The following is a 14164-nucleotide window of genomic DNA, read 5'->3' as shown; positions in this document are numbered from 1 at the left end:
GAGTAAATCTAGCTGTGACGGTCCCACCTGATGACGGAGACTTGTGTTGCCTCCGAAACGTCGTGATTTATTATTTTATTTCTATTATTATTTCTATTATTTTCATTTATTATTATGTATTTTTACCTACGTGACTTTACCGAAAAAACGTAAGAGTATGAATCCTTGGAGTCACGAAAGCTTCAAATCTAGAATCCATCAATGTGTATTATCTCAGCCATACAAACAGGCATATGAAGGAGGCAAATACGTCTCCTCCATAGTCTCTCCACATAAAACTAAGTAAAACAAAGTATATTTTTCACAGTGGATAATTTTAGCTGCATTGATTCAACACGAGCAATACTCTGGTCCGAGCTCACGTTTACATTTACACGGATGTACAAAGAGGTATTTTGTTTATAGTTCACGCCACTTAAATCCATCACAGCTACACGACTAATAATAAAATCATACCTTCCAGAAAAGTCTCAATTTAGCATTCATCAGTCGCCATCTACAGTTCAGTAGATGCAATACAATGCATTTGGGTTTCTGCTCATAGACTTACAGCGGCGATAATTCACTGTGTAACAAAAACATTTTTACCGAGGTAGTAAGTGTTATGTTTTAATTGCTTATGCGTCAAAAGTACAGAAAATGGCTATTATTTCCCACAAACTTTGCTTCTGTGACCAGGACACAAAAATAAAGTTAATAATCCACTCCATTAATAATAATAAAAAATTTAAGACCGCTTGTGTTGCGATCGAAACGTCGTGATATTTTTCTTAGATTTTTTCTATCTACGTGACTTTACCGAAAGACTCAAAGAATAGGTAATTATATATCAACGATCCCTGCCCTAGGAGGAGGTGGGAGGGCGGAAGAGGGTCATTTTCCGGAACTCTACCCCGGATAGATCCCACGGAGTACATCCCCGAGCAGAGTCTATTCATTGCCACGCGTGGCATTTCAAGATCGAACATTGCCCGTCTTCAATGACCAACGAGCCAAGCGAAGGTGCGCACCCAGGTGGCATGCGATGATCAACTCTTCCCACCAGGGGGCAACACCTCTGCGGACGAATCTCCGTTGCTGCCGATCCGGCCACCACGGAACGGACAACGAACACGTTTGAAGCGACCGTTTGCAAACCTTTGTTCGTGTAACCAGGCCACGATTCTGTATTTTTTTGTGCACAAACTGCAAAATAAAAATGTGTGCGGGGCAGCAAGCCAGGCAGGGTTGATACTGCCAGCAAGCATAACATCACACGTACACGACGCGTGCCGCACGCTTACGCTGCAATTTGTGATAATAGACCCGGGGAGCTGTTGCAATTGCAGATTGGGCAAACTGAGCAAAGCTAGCGAAGAGCTTATAACGAGCGGCGGCAGCGGCATCTCTCCATCAGGGTTATCTGGTTTAATCAGGGCTGTCTGCGCCAATATATCTCCCCAGGAATCAGCAAGCATGTCCGTGTGGCTCAACGTGCTCCTGCTTGCCTTCATATTCACCCAAGGTAGAGTATGCCGTCTCCGAGGGAGGATGCGATGGTGTTCGCCGTGGGGATGTTGGGTTTCATCCGGATTGGCAGTGGCAATGATGTCGCTTGTGAGAGTGATGGCGAGGCCTGTATGTTTTTATATATCAGTGTTATTGTTGCTTGTTGTTAATTTTGATGAATTTATTAATTTTGAATAACACTGCTGATGTATGTCTAAAAATATATGAATATTGTCGATGTGTTTTTGTTTATGTTCATTAAGGAATATTTTGTCATGTAATAAATTATATGGTGATATGATACAATTATACTCATTTCCTTATCTCAATGATTAGAAAGAAGCGATGTTTTTGTTTATTACAATACAAATAATGTGAATAATATAACTGTGTTAGAACATTCAGTACCGTATACGCATTGGCTTATGCACACAATGTTAATATTACACATGATACCACTTTAAATGTATTGGTAAAAAAAAGTGAGTGTTACTGGGTGGCCTCGTTCTCGATTGGCAGCCACGAAGACAGCGACGGAAATTCCACGTTCATATGCCAGGGGCCAGTATATAGAATCGACCGCGAACGTTCCAGAGAATGGTACTACTGATTCCAATCACCCCGAAGGGATGATGGTTTAGGCTGACTGGTGTCACACTGATATATGTTACTCCAGTATCATATATTTGTAACATACATTACATCAATGGGTATCGAGTGTAGAAAATCAGGTTGTTATTATCTATGTCCTCTCGACAGACCTGTTCTCCACCTGAAGACGGCTGCTAGCGTTGTGGCCGAAACGTCGTGAGAATTATTTTATTGTTTTATTTTTATTATTTTATTATTTTCCTTCTACGTGACTTTACCGAAAGAACCAAAAAGATGAATCCCTGCAGTCACGAAAGCTTTAAATCGAAATATGTTAGTGTAGTTACTTCTTATTAGTTATATTGTATATATCTCTTAACGCTTGTTAATTTATTTCTATATTTTTTCGTAGAATACTTTGATATTTTAGATGCATGCATGTTTATTTGCTAATTCTAAAGCATTGCCATCCGTATCTCTGACATTTCTCGATTTTATCACAACCGCATGACAAACACTGCCATTTCATTGCAGCCCTGAGCTTCTCCAGACACAGGTATCAGGTTTAAGATCCATCAACGTTACCAACTATCAACATTTCCAATGCTGAAATGTAAACTGTCACTTTTGTGATTGTATTCGTAATGCTGATTGGCCGGTGTGCAGGTTGCTTAACGACTTTCCCGTGGTAGGAACGTGAGAGATGGCAGTTGCTCAAGGAGCCCTTCGTTAAACTTCGGATTGATTGGTAACGACGATGATACAACGATGGGTTTTGGCATTTCAGCAATTCCAACGTCGTAGCCCACGGCTTGCTGACAATTGTTCGCTGCCAATTGCGGATTTCAGTTTTTCTTTTTTTTTTAAACCACGTACTGTACAATCATATCTGAAGTGGCTCGTTACATTGAATTGGTAAAAGTGGAATATTGGGTTGTTTATGGAGCAAGTGCGGAAACGATTGGGCGCATAATTCGACATTATTACCTCGATTAGAAGCGGTCAAGATCGGCTGTTCCAACTATACAATTAACAAAATTGCTTTCGAAGGGAGCATGTTTACACGTGCCATTTATGTCGGCGATTGCCTGGGCAGTGGGCAATTTGTACGGTGTCATTGAAGATTAGGATGGTTTCAATAAAAAAAACACAACCATTAAGTAATTATAAATTATCCTCACAATAACGCCGCTCTTTGACGTTGCCCGTCTAACGTGCCCACGTGAATTGTTATCCACACACCGATGCAAATGACCTGTCCGAAAACACCTTTTGGTGATTTGAAAAGTCTCACCAGAATAGAGCAGACGTCAAAGGACGTCAAAGTATCTTCTTGTCCAAACAATAACGAGACCGTGTGTGTCCCTTTTTGGTGGCCCTGAGCCTAAACTAAAACAAAAACGAAACTATTGTATTTACCAGGCAAAGCCCACTGAGATAATAGCTCTTCTTCAGAGGTGACCTGGCCACAACTGATCGAAGTGGCCTTTTTATAGGTGGGAATTTATGGTTGCCAAATAATCTAAACCACGTTCCAAAGCTGTAGGGATGATGGAAAAATAAACGCAGTCCACTTGTCGAGAACACTGCCTTAAAAAGAAACAAGTATACAATTGACGATATTTCAGCAAAATTGCCCTTCTTTACTATATATAGAGGCCAGACTCTACATGTGTGACATATGTGCTTTGAAGGGCCATTTCACGAAATGTCAACCTGTTTTTACTTTTCTTTTGAAGGCAGCGTTATTGACGAATGTGTGGTTTTTGTTTTTGTTATCTGTGCTTCTGGACCACTGCCAACGCAGTTTCACTACATCAGTTGTTTAAATTGGAGCGACGATGGGCTGTGTGCCAACCCCTGGCCAGAATTTGAACGGACAACATTAAGGCCATGATAAAGTAGTGCAATTTTATGGCCATTGTTGCTGGCAATTGGCAACTGCAATTGTTGCTGCATCATGTTCTATTGTGTCAAACAAAATAGCTGCCTGAATCTGGACAAGCATGCATGCTGTTCCCTCTAGGGGGCGGGGGGCACTCGGATGACAACTTCCCAAAGAAAATCACAAACGTCACATGATTTCCCAAGGTTGTGCGCTCTGTCGGACCAGTCATTGTTCATCACACTTTTCAACAAACTCCGCTTTCATTGGCTGCACTAAACTCGGTCATCTATTGCCATTGCCAGGTTGTCGTAGCTGTTCACAGTCAACGCGTTTCCAGTGTCAATTGGTGACGATTGCCCTAAAATTGCCTTTCACAAATATGCTTTATCTACCAACCGTTGCCTTCAATTTAACACTTAGGCTTTCGCGACCAATATCATCCACAATAAAGGTTTTTGGGTTAGATTGCGTAAAATTTACGTTGCCTTTACATTGTTTGAATCAAAGTCCTCGGGGTTATACATTGCAATTATTGCCTTTTCCTTCTACACTCATTGTCTATTTGCAGACCAGGTGCTGGGGTTAAAACGAAACTTTAAAAATATATATTTGTTTTCTTTTTACCAGGTAAGGCACATTGCGCTATAATCGCTATTTTTTGAGAAGCGACCTGGCCACAAATGATAGCTCAACAAAGTGGCCCCGATCGTGTGGAAATCTATAGTAGGCACAGGGACGGCTGCTACTGGGGGGTGGGTGGGTGAGTGGGTGCCTTTTCAAGTAAAGCGTGGCGAGACGCCACGGCATCGTCGTCGTCACATTTCGGGGGTCGTGTCCTTTCCGAGGGAGCAGCTACGGGGTTGAGACTGGGGCTGCCTACCCAGGAGCGTCCCAGAAGTTAACCGACCTGCATCCCACTGGGATTTGTGCACACAGCGTTGGTGTACGGTGCTTTTTAAATCCTTTATATTAAGTTATATTAAGTGCTTGCTTGCATGCTTGCGTGCTTGCTTGCTTGCTTACGACCGTGCAAATCTTTCGGTAGTTTTTTAACCCACTTCCCGTGATCCAATCGAGCTGACATTTTGCACACAGACTCGTTGTGCGAGACAATTAATGTTCGTTTTTTTTCCAAAATTTTACACTGTTTAGGGAAAACAAATTAAATATTTAATTACCAATTGCTTAATGGTGGCAGACAATCATCTGACCCATAGGTGGCAGCCATCTCAAGCCAGAGGACGAGAGGACTCTAGCCGCCACGCATATAAAGGATTTAGAGTGAAAAACTTTATTTTTACGGGTCATACTTATTTAATCCTTTATATTAAGTTCACTTGCTTGCGTGCTTGCTTGCTTGCTTACGACCGTGCAAATCTTTCGGTCGTTTTTTAACCCACTTACCGTGATCCAATCGAGCTGACATTTTGCACACAGACTCGTTGTGCGTGACAATTAATTTTCGTGAACATTTTTTTCCAAAATTTTACACTGTTTAGGGAATTTTTTAAAAATATTTATTTACCAATTGCTTAATGGTGGCAGACAATCATCTGACCCATAGGTGACAGCCATATCAAGCCAGAGGACGAGAGAACTCTAGCTGCCACGCATATAAAGGATTTATAGTGAAAAACTTTGTTTTTACGGGTTAATTTTTTCTGCAATACTTTGCTGTCTTTTCTTGGATTTTCTGTTTGCACAGAGTCACATAGTCACTTTAAGATGTTTTCTTGTCCATGTTTTTGTTTTTTTGTTTGTTGCGGTTGCACCCGATTCAAGAGCCGAATGGCTCACAGGGCTCCACCTAATAAATAAACTTGAACTTGAACCACGTGGTTGTTATCCGCTCTCACCCGTCTCAGCCGGCGGGCACTCGTCACACGCAGCGTCGCCGGTGAAGGAGCGGCGGAACATTCTGCAGTTCGGGCGTCTGATCGAGTGCGTCGTGGGCATTTACCCTCTGGAGTACAATGGCTACGGCTGCTATTGTGGAATGGGAGGCCACGGACGTCCGGTAGACAAGACAGACTGGTAGGTTGTGTGTGTGTGTAGGTCGACTCAGCCTGAAATGAGTACCTGGTGTGGTGTGTAAACATCGCTACTGGGGAGACAAAGGCGGTCGGGCGTGGTGCTGGCCACCCACCCCCTCGTGTACCGTTCCAGCCTTCTTAGGTGCTTGCTAACAGCACTTGCCCCTACAGTCTGTTAAGGCTATACGGGGGATCTTTGTTACACTCTATATTTTCCTTTCTGCAAGTTATTTCAAAGGCATGTTGGTGCCATACAATACTTTATTTTTTATTTTGCCAGGTAAGGCCCACTGAGCTATATCACTCTTTTTAAGAAGCAACCTGGCCACAAATGACAGCCCAACGGAGTGGCTCGTCACGTGGAAATTATAGAAGCCACGTAATCTGAACGTTTGTTTCTAAATGTGGAGGGAAAACCCGAAGGACCCGGAGAAAAATCCACGAGACCACGGGGAGAGAGGGACACGCAAACTCCAAATATACAACAAGGATCAGGGTCGGGATCGAATGTATACTGTCACGTAGGTTTTCGCGGTTGTGCTGTACAATTCCATGTCTTAAAATATCGTGTATTTTGATTACCAGGTGCTGTCATGCCCACGACTGCTGTTATGGGAAGGCGATCAAAGCCGGCTGCAATCCCTACATGAAATACTACAACTACGAGTGCAACAGCATGCAGGCCACGTGCAGTGAGTTGATATAACAACAATAAGTACATTTTTCGATTTAAAGCTTTCGTGACTGCAGGGATTCATCTTCTTGGTTCTTTCGGTAAAGTCACGTAGAATGGAAATAATAAAATAATAAAAACAAAACATTGTTTTATTATGTTTTCTTTTTCTTGGTTCTTTCGGTAAAGTCACGTAGAATGGAAATAATAAAATAATAAAAATAAAACATTTTTTTATTATGTTTTCTTTTTCTTGGTTCTTTCGGTAAAGTCACGTAGAATGGAAATAAAAAAATAAAACATTATTTTGTCATGTTTTATTATTTTATTATTTCCATTCTACGTGACTTTACCGAAAGAACCAAGAAGAAGAATAATAAGTACATTTTGTATTTGCCATTCTTGCAGTGCAAGGGCTATGGTGAAGGGTGCTATGTTTCACAGACGGACACGGGTTTTGCTAGCAAGGGGAAAATGCGTAGAAATGCGTGTGAATATTGCGTAAATACGGTGTAAATGTTGAAACCTGGCCGTGACGCCTTGCACACACATGCCCCCGACCCCCCATTTTCAAACGAAGTCGCGGGATATCCCGACGTCCGCCGTGCAGTCGGTGGCGTTGCAGTGTTGTTGGGGGTTCACACTCCCCCCGCCACCCCCACGGTGCCTCGTACCGCGACGGACACTCGCCTCGAACGGCGAAAGTTCTGAAACGAGAGGCACCCCCCCCCCACACCACCACACCACCATCGCCGCCAGCGTTCGGTGTGAAGTGCGCTTCACCGAAGGACAGCGAGCGGCAATCCGGTGATCACCTGGGTTTATTTGGTTTCTTTGAAAATCTAGATCGAAGACTCGTTCTTTTAGAACCTGCTTTTGGTGTTCAGTTTTTTGTCCTTCCCCGATTTAGCACGGTCGGCTACGTACGGCATGAAAGAAGTTCAACGTACATCCGCACACATACCATAAATCACACGGGGGGAAGGGGGGGGGGCTGGGCGAGGTGTATCGATCGAGTGCCAAGCCCAAATCGATCTGCGAACCGACGTGAGCAGAGTTGCATCGATACGCTTCGCACGGAGCCTTGGTGGGGAAAGGTGAGACTTCGTCTGAACCGGAGGTCGATGATGATGATGATGATGAATGTCAACCCACTCGCTTTCTCGCCCCCAAACAGGTCAGCAGAACGACGAGTGCGCCAAGCTGGTCTGCGAATGCGACCTGCAGGCGGCCCGGTGCTTCCGCTCGGCTCAGTTCGACAACAACTTCGTTGCTTGGCCCAACGAGAACTGCCACGGGGCCACACCGGCTTGCCCCTAAGCCGACTGCGACGCGTTAGCCTCGAGGTGGACTCAAATGAGACGTTTTACTACACACGGTTTGTATTGCTCTTCGTATGGTATTACTGTTCACTTAAGGGGCCGTACATGAATGAAGTCACGCACCTAAGGGGGGGGGGGGTGGGGGTCAGACATTTGTGACGATGTTTAACGAGGGGGGGGGGGTTTGAGAGATGTGACGTCACATAGAAATGCGCAACTTTCAATAAATATAGACAACACGTTCTACTTAATTAAATAGACTTTTTAATAAATGTTTTCTCCTACAACATCAGAGTGCAGCGCCACATTAAATACGCACTACAATGACAATAGTTTATTTTCAAAATGGAAATATGGATTTGGCGGGGGGGGGGGGGAGGCAGAGCTTTGTGACGTCATATTTGAGGGGGGGTCTGACTTTTCGTGACGCCGTGTGACGAGGGGGGGGGGGGGGGTCAAAAATCGTCCAAAATCGCGTGACGTCATTTATGGACGGCCCCTAAGCCGACTGCGACGCGTTAGCCTCGAGGTGAACTCAAATGAGACGTTTTACTACACACGGTTTGTACTGCTCTTCGTATGGTATTACTGTTCACTTAAGGGGCCGTACATGAATGAAGTCACGCACCTAAGGGGGGGGGGTGGGGGTCAGACATTTGTGACGATGTTTAACGAGGGGGGGGGGGGGGGTTTGAGAGATGTGACGTCACATAGAAATGCGCAACTTTCAATAAATATAGACAACACGTTCTACTTAATTAAATAGACTTTTTAATAAATGTTTTCTCCTACAACATCAGAGTGCAGCGCCACATTAAATACACACTACAATGACAATAGTTGAAAGCGATTCTAAGCGTGTTTTATTTTGGGGGGGGGGGATGGGCAGAGCTTTGTGACGTCATATTTGAGGGAGGGGGGGTCTGACTTGCTTGTGACGCCGTGTGACGGTGGGGGGGGGTCAAAAATTACGTGACGTCATTTATGGACGGCCCCCATAGGAACATTATAACTTTTTTTGTCGTGCGGTAACGATGTCGAACCACACACGCCAGTGAGCAGCGAGTGTTCGTCACCGCAGAATGTAAAATTCGTTCCCAACGGCCGACGTAGGTTTTATTTCTGTGTGCGGTTGTGCGGGTTGTGCTTCCTCGATGTGTGTTGCGGGTTGTACGGCGCGATGTTCGGCACCTGTTGACGATCCGCTTGCACGTGCTGCGAGCTCGTTCTTATTCAAGAATGGATTTGTTGTTGTTGTTGGAGCTAAAACGTCAGACGTCGTGCCGGACGACGCGCAAGTGCAACCCGAAAACGCATCGAAGAGCTGCGGGAGTTCTGAACTTTGCCTCCTGGAGCAAGTTTTGCACCCTCTGCGTTTACCTGGCAATGAACGAATCATTTTTCACAGTTGTGTAAACCCAGTTTTGGAATTCAGGGAATTATAACTACAGGGAAAAAAAAGAATTTGTCAGCATAGCCAGCCTGCATTATTATAGTTGGATGTGAATTAAACTTCATTCAGCTGAACGTTATTTACAAACCAAAATGTAATAGTCAACTTGTGTTTTCAGTACTGCCATCTTTTTGAAATTCAACACCCACAAGGCAAATCGTAACGCTCGTGTGAGCAGAGAAAGCCTCCTCGTGTGTGCTTCATGAAACCAAATTAACTACACTATGGGACCCTCATTTGCCAGTAAAAATATGATAATTGGTTTTTTACCCTTCTATCTGGCAACAAAACTGACACCTTTTTACAAGGAGTCATGTTTGCATAGACCGCAATACCTGCAGTCATAATACAAACAAAATACATAACTCTGATAATATGTGTGGACCAATCAACTTCAAGGACAGCGCATATTATCAGAATTATGTCTTTTGTTTGTATTATGACTGCAGGTATTGCGGTCTATGCAAACATGACTCCTTGTAAAAAGGTGTCAGTTTTGTTGCCAGATAGAAGGGTAAAAAACTAATTATCAAACCAAATTAAGTTGACACGCGAGTTTAAAATTGGCAGCAGCTGCCAACATGCACGATTTCGACTTTTCATTTGAATCTGCCTCCTGTTAAAAGTTGTTTATTTCCTCCTAAGTCTAATTTAAACCTATCCCATAATGCTTTTCACAAGCGTAAAATACAAAATGTTGCATGCTGCTCCACGTGTTCTTCATAAAAGTATCAATGAACAGTGTTGGCTTAAAGCTTTCGTGACTGCAGGAATTAATATTCTTTGGGTCTTCAGGTAAAGTGACGGAGATAGGTTCAAAGAAAACACGTGACTTTACCGAAAGACCCAAAGAATATCAATGAACAGTTTAATCTTTCTTGATTTGAAGCTTTCGTGACTGCAGGAATCCATACTCTTTGGTTCTTTCGGTAAAGTCACGTGGGTATAAAATAAAATAAATCACGACGTTTCGGTCGCAACACAAGCGTCCGTCATCAGGTGGGAAAGCATTTTAGTTTAATCTTTCTCTACTTTCTGATCAACAAGACTCCATTCCATGTTCATAGTGTACCCATTTCAGGCTTTAGCATATTCGCAGCATGATCACGTGTCACGTCAACTGGTGCTGTACACATACACTCAAATTTCGGTACACTTTTAAAACTCGAATTGATGACCATGTCACGTGCGTATGAACGGAGCATCGTGTCATCATCGCTGCAGTAGATAAGCAATGTTCCAAATGAAAGTGCTGACATTAAGACCGCGATCTCCACGATGTGTTTTAACGCAGTGAAAAGCAGAACGCAGGCGTGCGTCTGCATTGGTGTACGCTTTCTTGTTCAATAAAAACTGGGCTTTGATACATTTGCACTGAGTCTTCTTTCTCATGCGCACATGAGGATGAATGTCCCCTGTGTAGCCTCATAGACTAAGCCAGTGTTCCGAACGGGCACGTATCCAGGTCGGCACAGAGCACGTGGTTGCTCCCCTGAGCATCACCCAATGTTATATTCACACATGATAACACAGCACGAGGTGGGGAGCGGTGGTGCAGTGGTTAGCACACTGCGCTATGAACGCAAACCCCCGAGTTCGATTCCCGGGCCACGGCTAACACCAGTGGCGGCTGATATCTCAACTGGTCCCCGCGTTCCACCTGCCACCTTCACCAACCTGTACTGACCAGCATGGTGAAGTATGGTCAAACATCCACCATTACACGGGGGGTAACCTCAATCAGTGGATTTACAAATCAATTTACGTTCGATGAACCTACGGGAAGCCCAGGACCGGTTCAAAGAGCAACTCCCATTGATGCTCTACGTGGCCAGAACTGATTTCACGTGCCCAGGTTCACACGCATGTATTTGAGTCAATAATTATAATAATCATCATCATCTACAGCTTTGTCAACGCGCTGGCGGATGAAGTCCTCCACACGCTGTCTCTCTCACTATAAGTCATCTCGTTTGTCAGTGCGGGCTGCCGAAGGTGTGCTTAGGATCGGATCGGAAAGCTTGCCACTCGTGTTAGCTGTGGTGTGGAATCAAAGTGAGGCCACTCGGTTGATAGCGCAGCGCACAAATCACACTTTGTCAAAGCTCTACCCCGAATAATACATTCGGTGCTTATATACGCGTGTGTGTGTGTGTTCTGGGACATCACGTACAATGTGTTGTTTTAATTTATACTGCAATTCAACGCATTCCTTTCGTGGTCACACATGGGCGCTGTAGGCAAGGCGTAAACGGCTCACACGAGAGCATCCCGAGTTTGGCACTCGATTAGCACCTTTACCAAGATTGCGCATTGCTATTTACAGCTTGCCAATTCACCGATCTGCTCCGTTTAAACGGAGCACCTGCGAGGATTGGGAGTCCGAGTACAGGAACACTTCTTTCATCTTGCGACATTGGGGGGTGGGGGGCAATATTGCGGATCCGATTATCCGTGGCATTCATCCGCGATTGTACTCTCATCCACGGGCGTAGAATTTGGGGATAATCACGGATAATACATTTCATGGAGCCTCCTGCTGCCGTGGGTAATAGGGTCGTGGGTGAGAGGAGTTCTGGAACTCGACAGGGACTCCTCTACTTACGAACGAGCCAGGTTCCAGAGGTCTGTTCGTAAGTCCAACTTTACTCCTGTCGATTACAAACATTGTGTACGGCATGTACACTAAACACGGGGAATGACTTTAAAAGTTGTATAATTTCCTGTAGATGTAGATGCCATCACTGCCATCTATTGCGTGGTGGTTGAACTTCGGTCCGCACAGGCAACTGGACATTAGGACAGATTTGTTTGTATCTCTGAAAGTTCGTAAGTAGAATGTTCAGAGCGCCTGTATTGTGATCCAATGCTGGCGTCACAGTTGATGCTGTGACAAGCGGGAGGCCCCTTCAAACACATTCCTGCGGAGGGAGCTGGTAGGAACGTTGGGTTGCTCGGTCAATGGCCTGCAGAGTCAACGGCGGCGTGGTGTATTCCGCAAATATGCCCGACTGTGAGGGCGGGCACAAGCCGGCGTGAGTAGGTGAAACGTTCCTTCGGAGTGGGCAAGTTGGAACTTGGTTGGACAGCGCGGCGTTCAGGGGGGGCAGTTGGATGAGTGGGCGTGTTTACCCTTCCCCCCCACCCTCCCCGACATCGTCAACCAATCGCGGCGTCGCTCGGTGTTCAGTGGGGAGGAGCATGGGTGGGCGGAATTCCGGATATGCATGACAGACAAATAATCCCTGGTGGGCAGTGTGGAACCTGTTGTTTCTACCTGTATAACACTCTAGGTAACTAAGACTCACACACACACACTCACTCTCACACTCTCAGACTCACACACACACACTCACTCTCACACTCTCAGACTCACACACACACTCTCACACTCTCAGACACACACACACTCACTCTCAGACTCACACACACACACTCACTCTCACAGTATCAGACTCACACACTCTCAGACACAGACACTCACGCTCACACTCTCAGACTCACACACACACTCTCAGACTCACACACACATACACTCACTCTCACACTCTCAGACTCACACACACACACTCACTCTCACACTCTCAGACACACACACACTCACGCTCACACTCTCACTCACACACACACTCACTCTCACACTCTCAGACTCACACACACACTCACAGACACACTCACTCTCACACACTCTCAGACTCACACAGACATACACTCACTCTCCCACTCTCAGACTCACACACTCACACTTTCAGACTCGCACACACACACACTCTCAGACTCACACACACACATACACTCACTTTCACACTCTCAGACTCACACACACATGCACTCACACTCTCAGACTCACACACACACATTTTCACACTCTCAGACTCACACACACACACTCACTCTCACACTCTCAGACTCACACACACACTCGCACACTCTCAGACTCACACACACTCACACATACTCACACACACTCACACTCTCAGACTCACACAGACATACACTCACTCTCAGACTCACACACTCACACTTTCAGACTCACACACATACACTCACTTTCACACTCAGACTCACACACACACTCTCAGACTCACACACACTCACTCTCACACTCTCAGTCTCACGCACATACACGCTCACACTCTCAGACTCACACTCAGCACGGCGTTCAGGGGGGGGGGGGTCAGTTGGATGAGTGGGCATGTTTACCCTTCCCCCCCACCCTCCCCGACATCGTCAACCAATCGCGGCGTTGCCCGGTGTTCGGTGGGGAGGGGATTGCATGAGTGGGCGTGTTTACACCCCACCTCTACCAATGGCGGCCCCGCTCGGCGTTTGCGGGGGGGGGGGGGGAGTTGGATGATTGGGCGTGTTTACCTTCCCCCCCCACCCTCCCCGACATCCTCAACCAATCGTGGCCCTGCTCGGCGGTCTGTGGAGGGGGTGCACGGGTGAGCTGCATTCAGATGCACGACAGACAAATAATCCCTGGTGGGCAGTGTGGAACCTGTTGTTCCTACCTGTAAAACGTTGAGTTTTATAAGGGCACCACGGGGTGATCAGCCCCTCCTCAGCCAGCCCCACCCCTCCCACCCCCCACCCAGCCCCACCCTCCCCACCCAGCCCCCCCCACCCTCCCCACTACTGGCCCCTCCCCACCCTACCCTCCCAACCAAGCCCCTCCCTCCCCTCTCCACCCACCCCTCCCATATTTGGAATGCA

At 45.8% G+C, this 14164-nt stretch overlaps 1 protein-coding gene across 1 annotated transcript; it reads left to right on the top strand.

The window, feature by feature from the left end:
* Positions 1 to 1062: 1062 nt before the first annotated feature.
* Positions 1063 to 8120, top strand: LOC133351218 (neutral phospholipase A2 3-like). The gene is made up of 4 exons (XM_061566294.1): positions 1063 to 1504; positions 5833 to 6001; positions 6586 to 6692; positions 7851 to 8120. The coding sequence occupies exons 1-4, from the start codon at positions 1456 to 1458 to the stop codon at positions 7991 to 7993; spliced, it is 468 nt and encodes a 155-aa protein (XP_061422278.1). The 5' UTR covers positions 1063 to 1455; the 3' UTR covers positions 7994 to 8120.
* Positions 8121 to 14164: the final 6044 nt, after the last annotated feature.

Source organism: Lethenteron reissneri, chromosome 36 (genome assembly GCF_015708825.2).
Source record: "Lethenteron reissneri isolate LAM-NWPU_2019-01 chromosome 36, ASM1570882v1, whole genome shotgun sequence".
Taxonomy (NCBI): domain Eukaryota; kingdom Metazoa; phylum Chordata; class Hyperoartia; order Petromyzontiformes; family Petromyzontidae; genus Lethenteron; species Lethenteron reissneri.
Note: the sequence above shows the minus strand (reverse complement) of the source record. Positions and strands in the feature narration are given on the sequence as shown.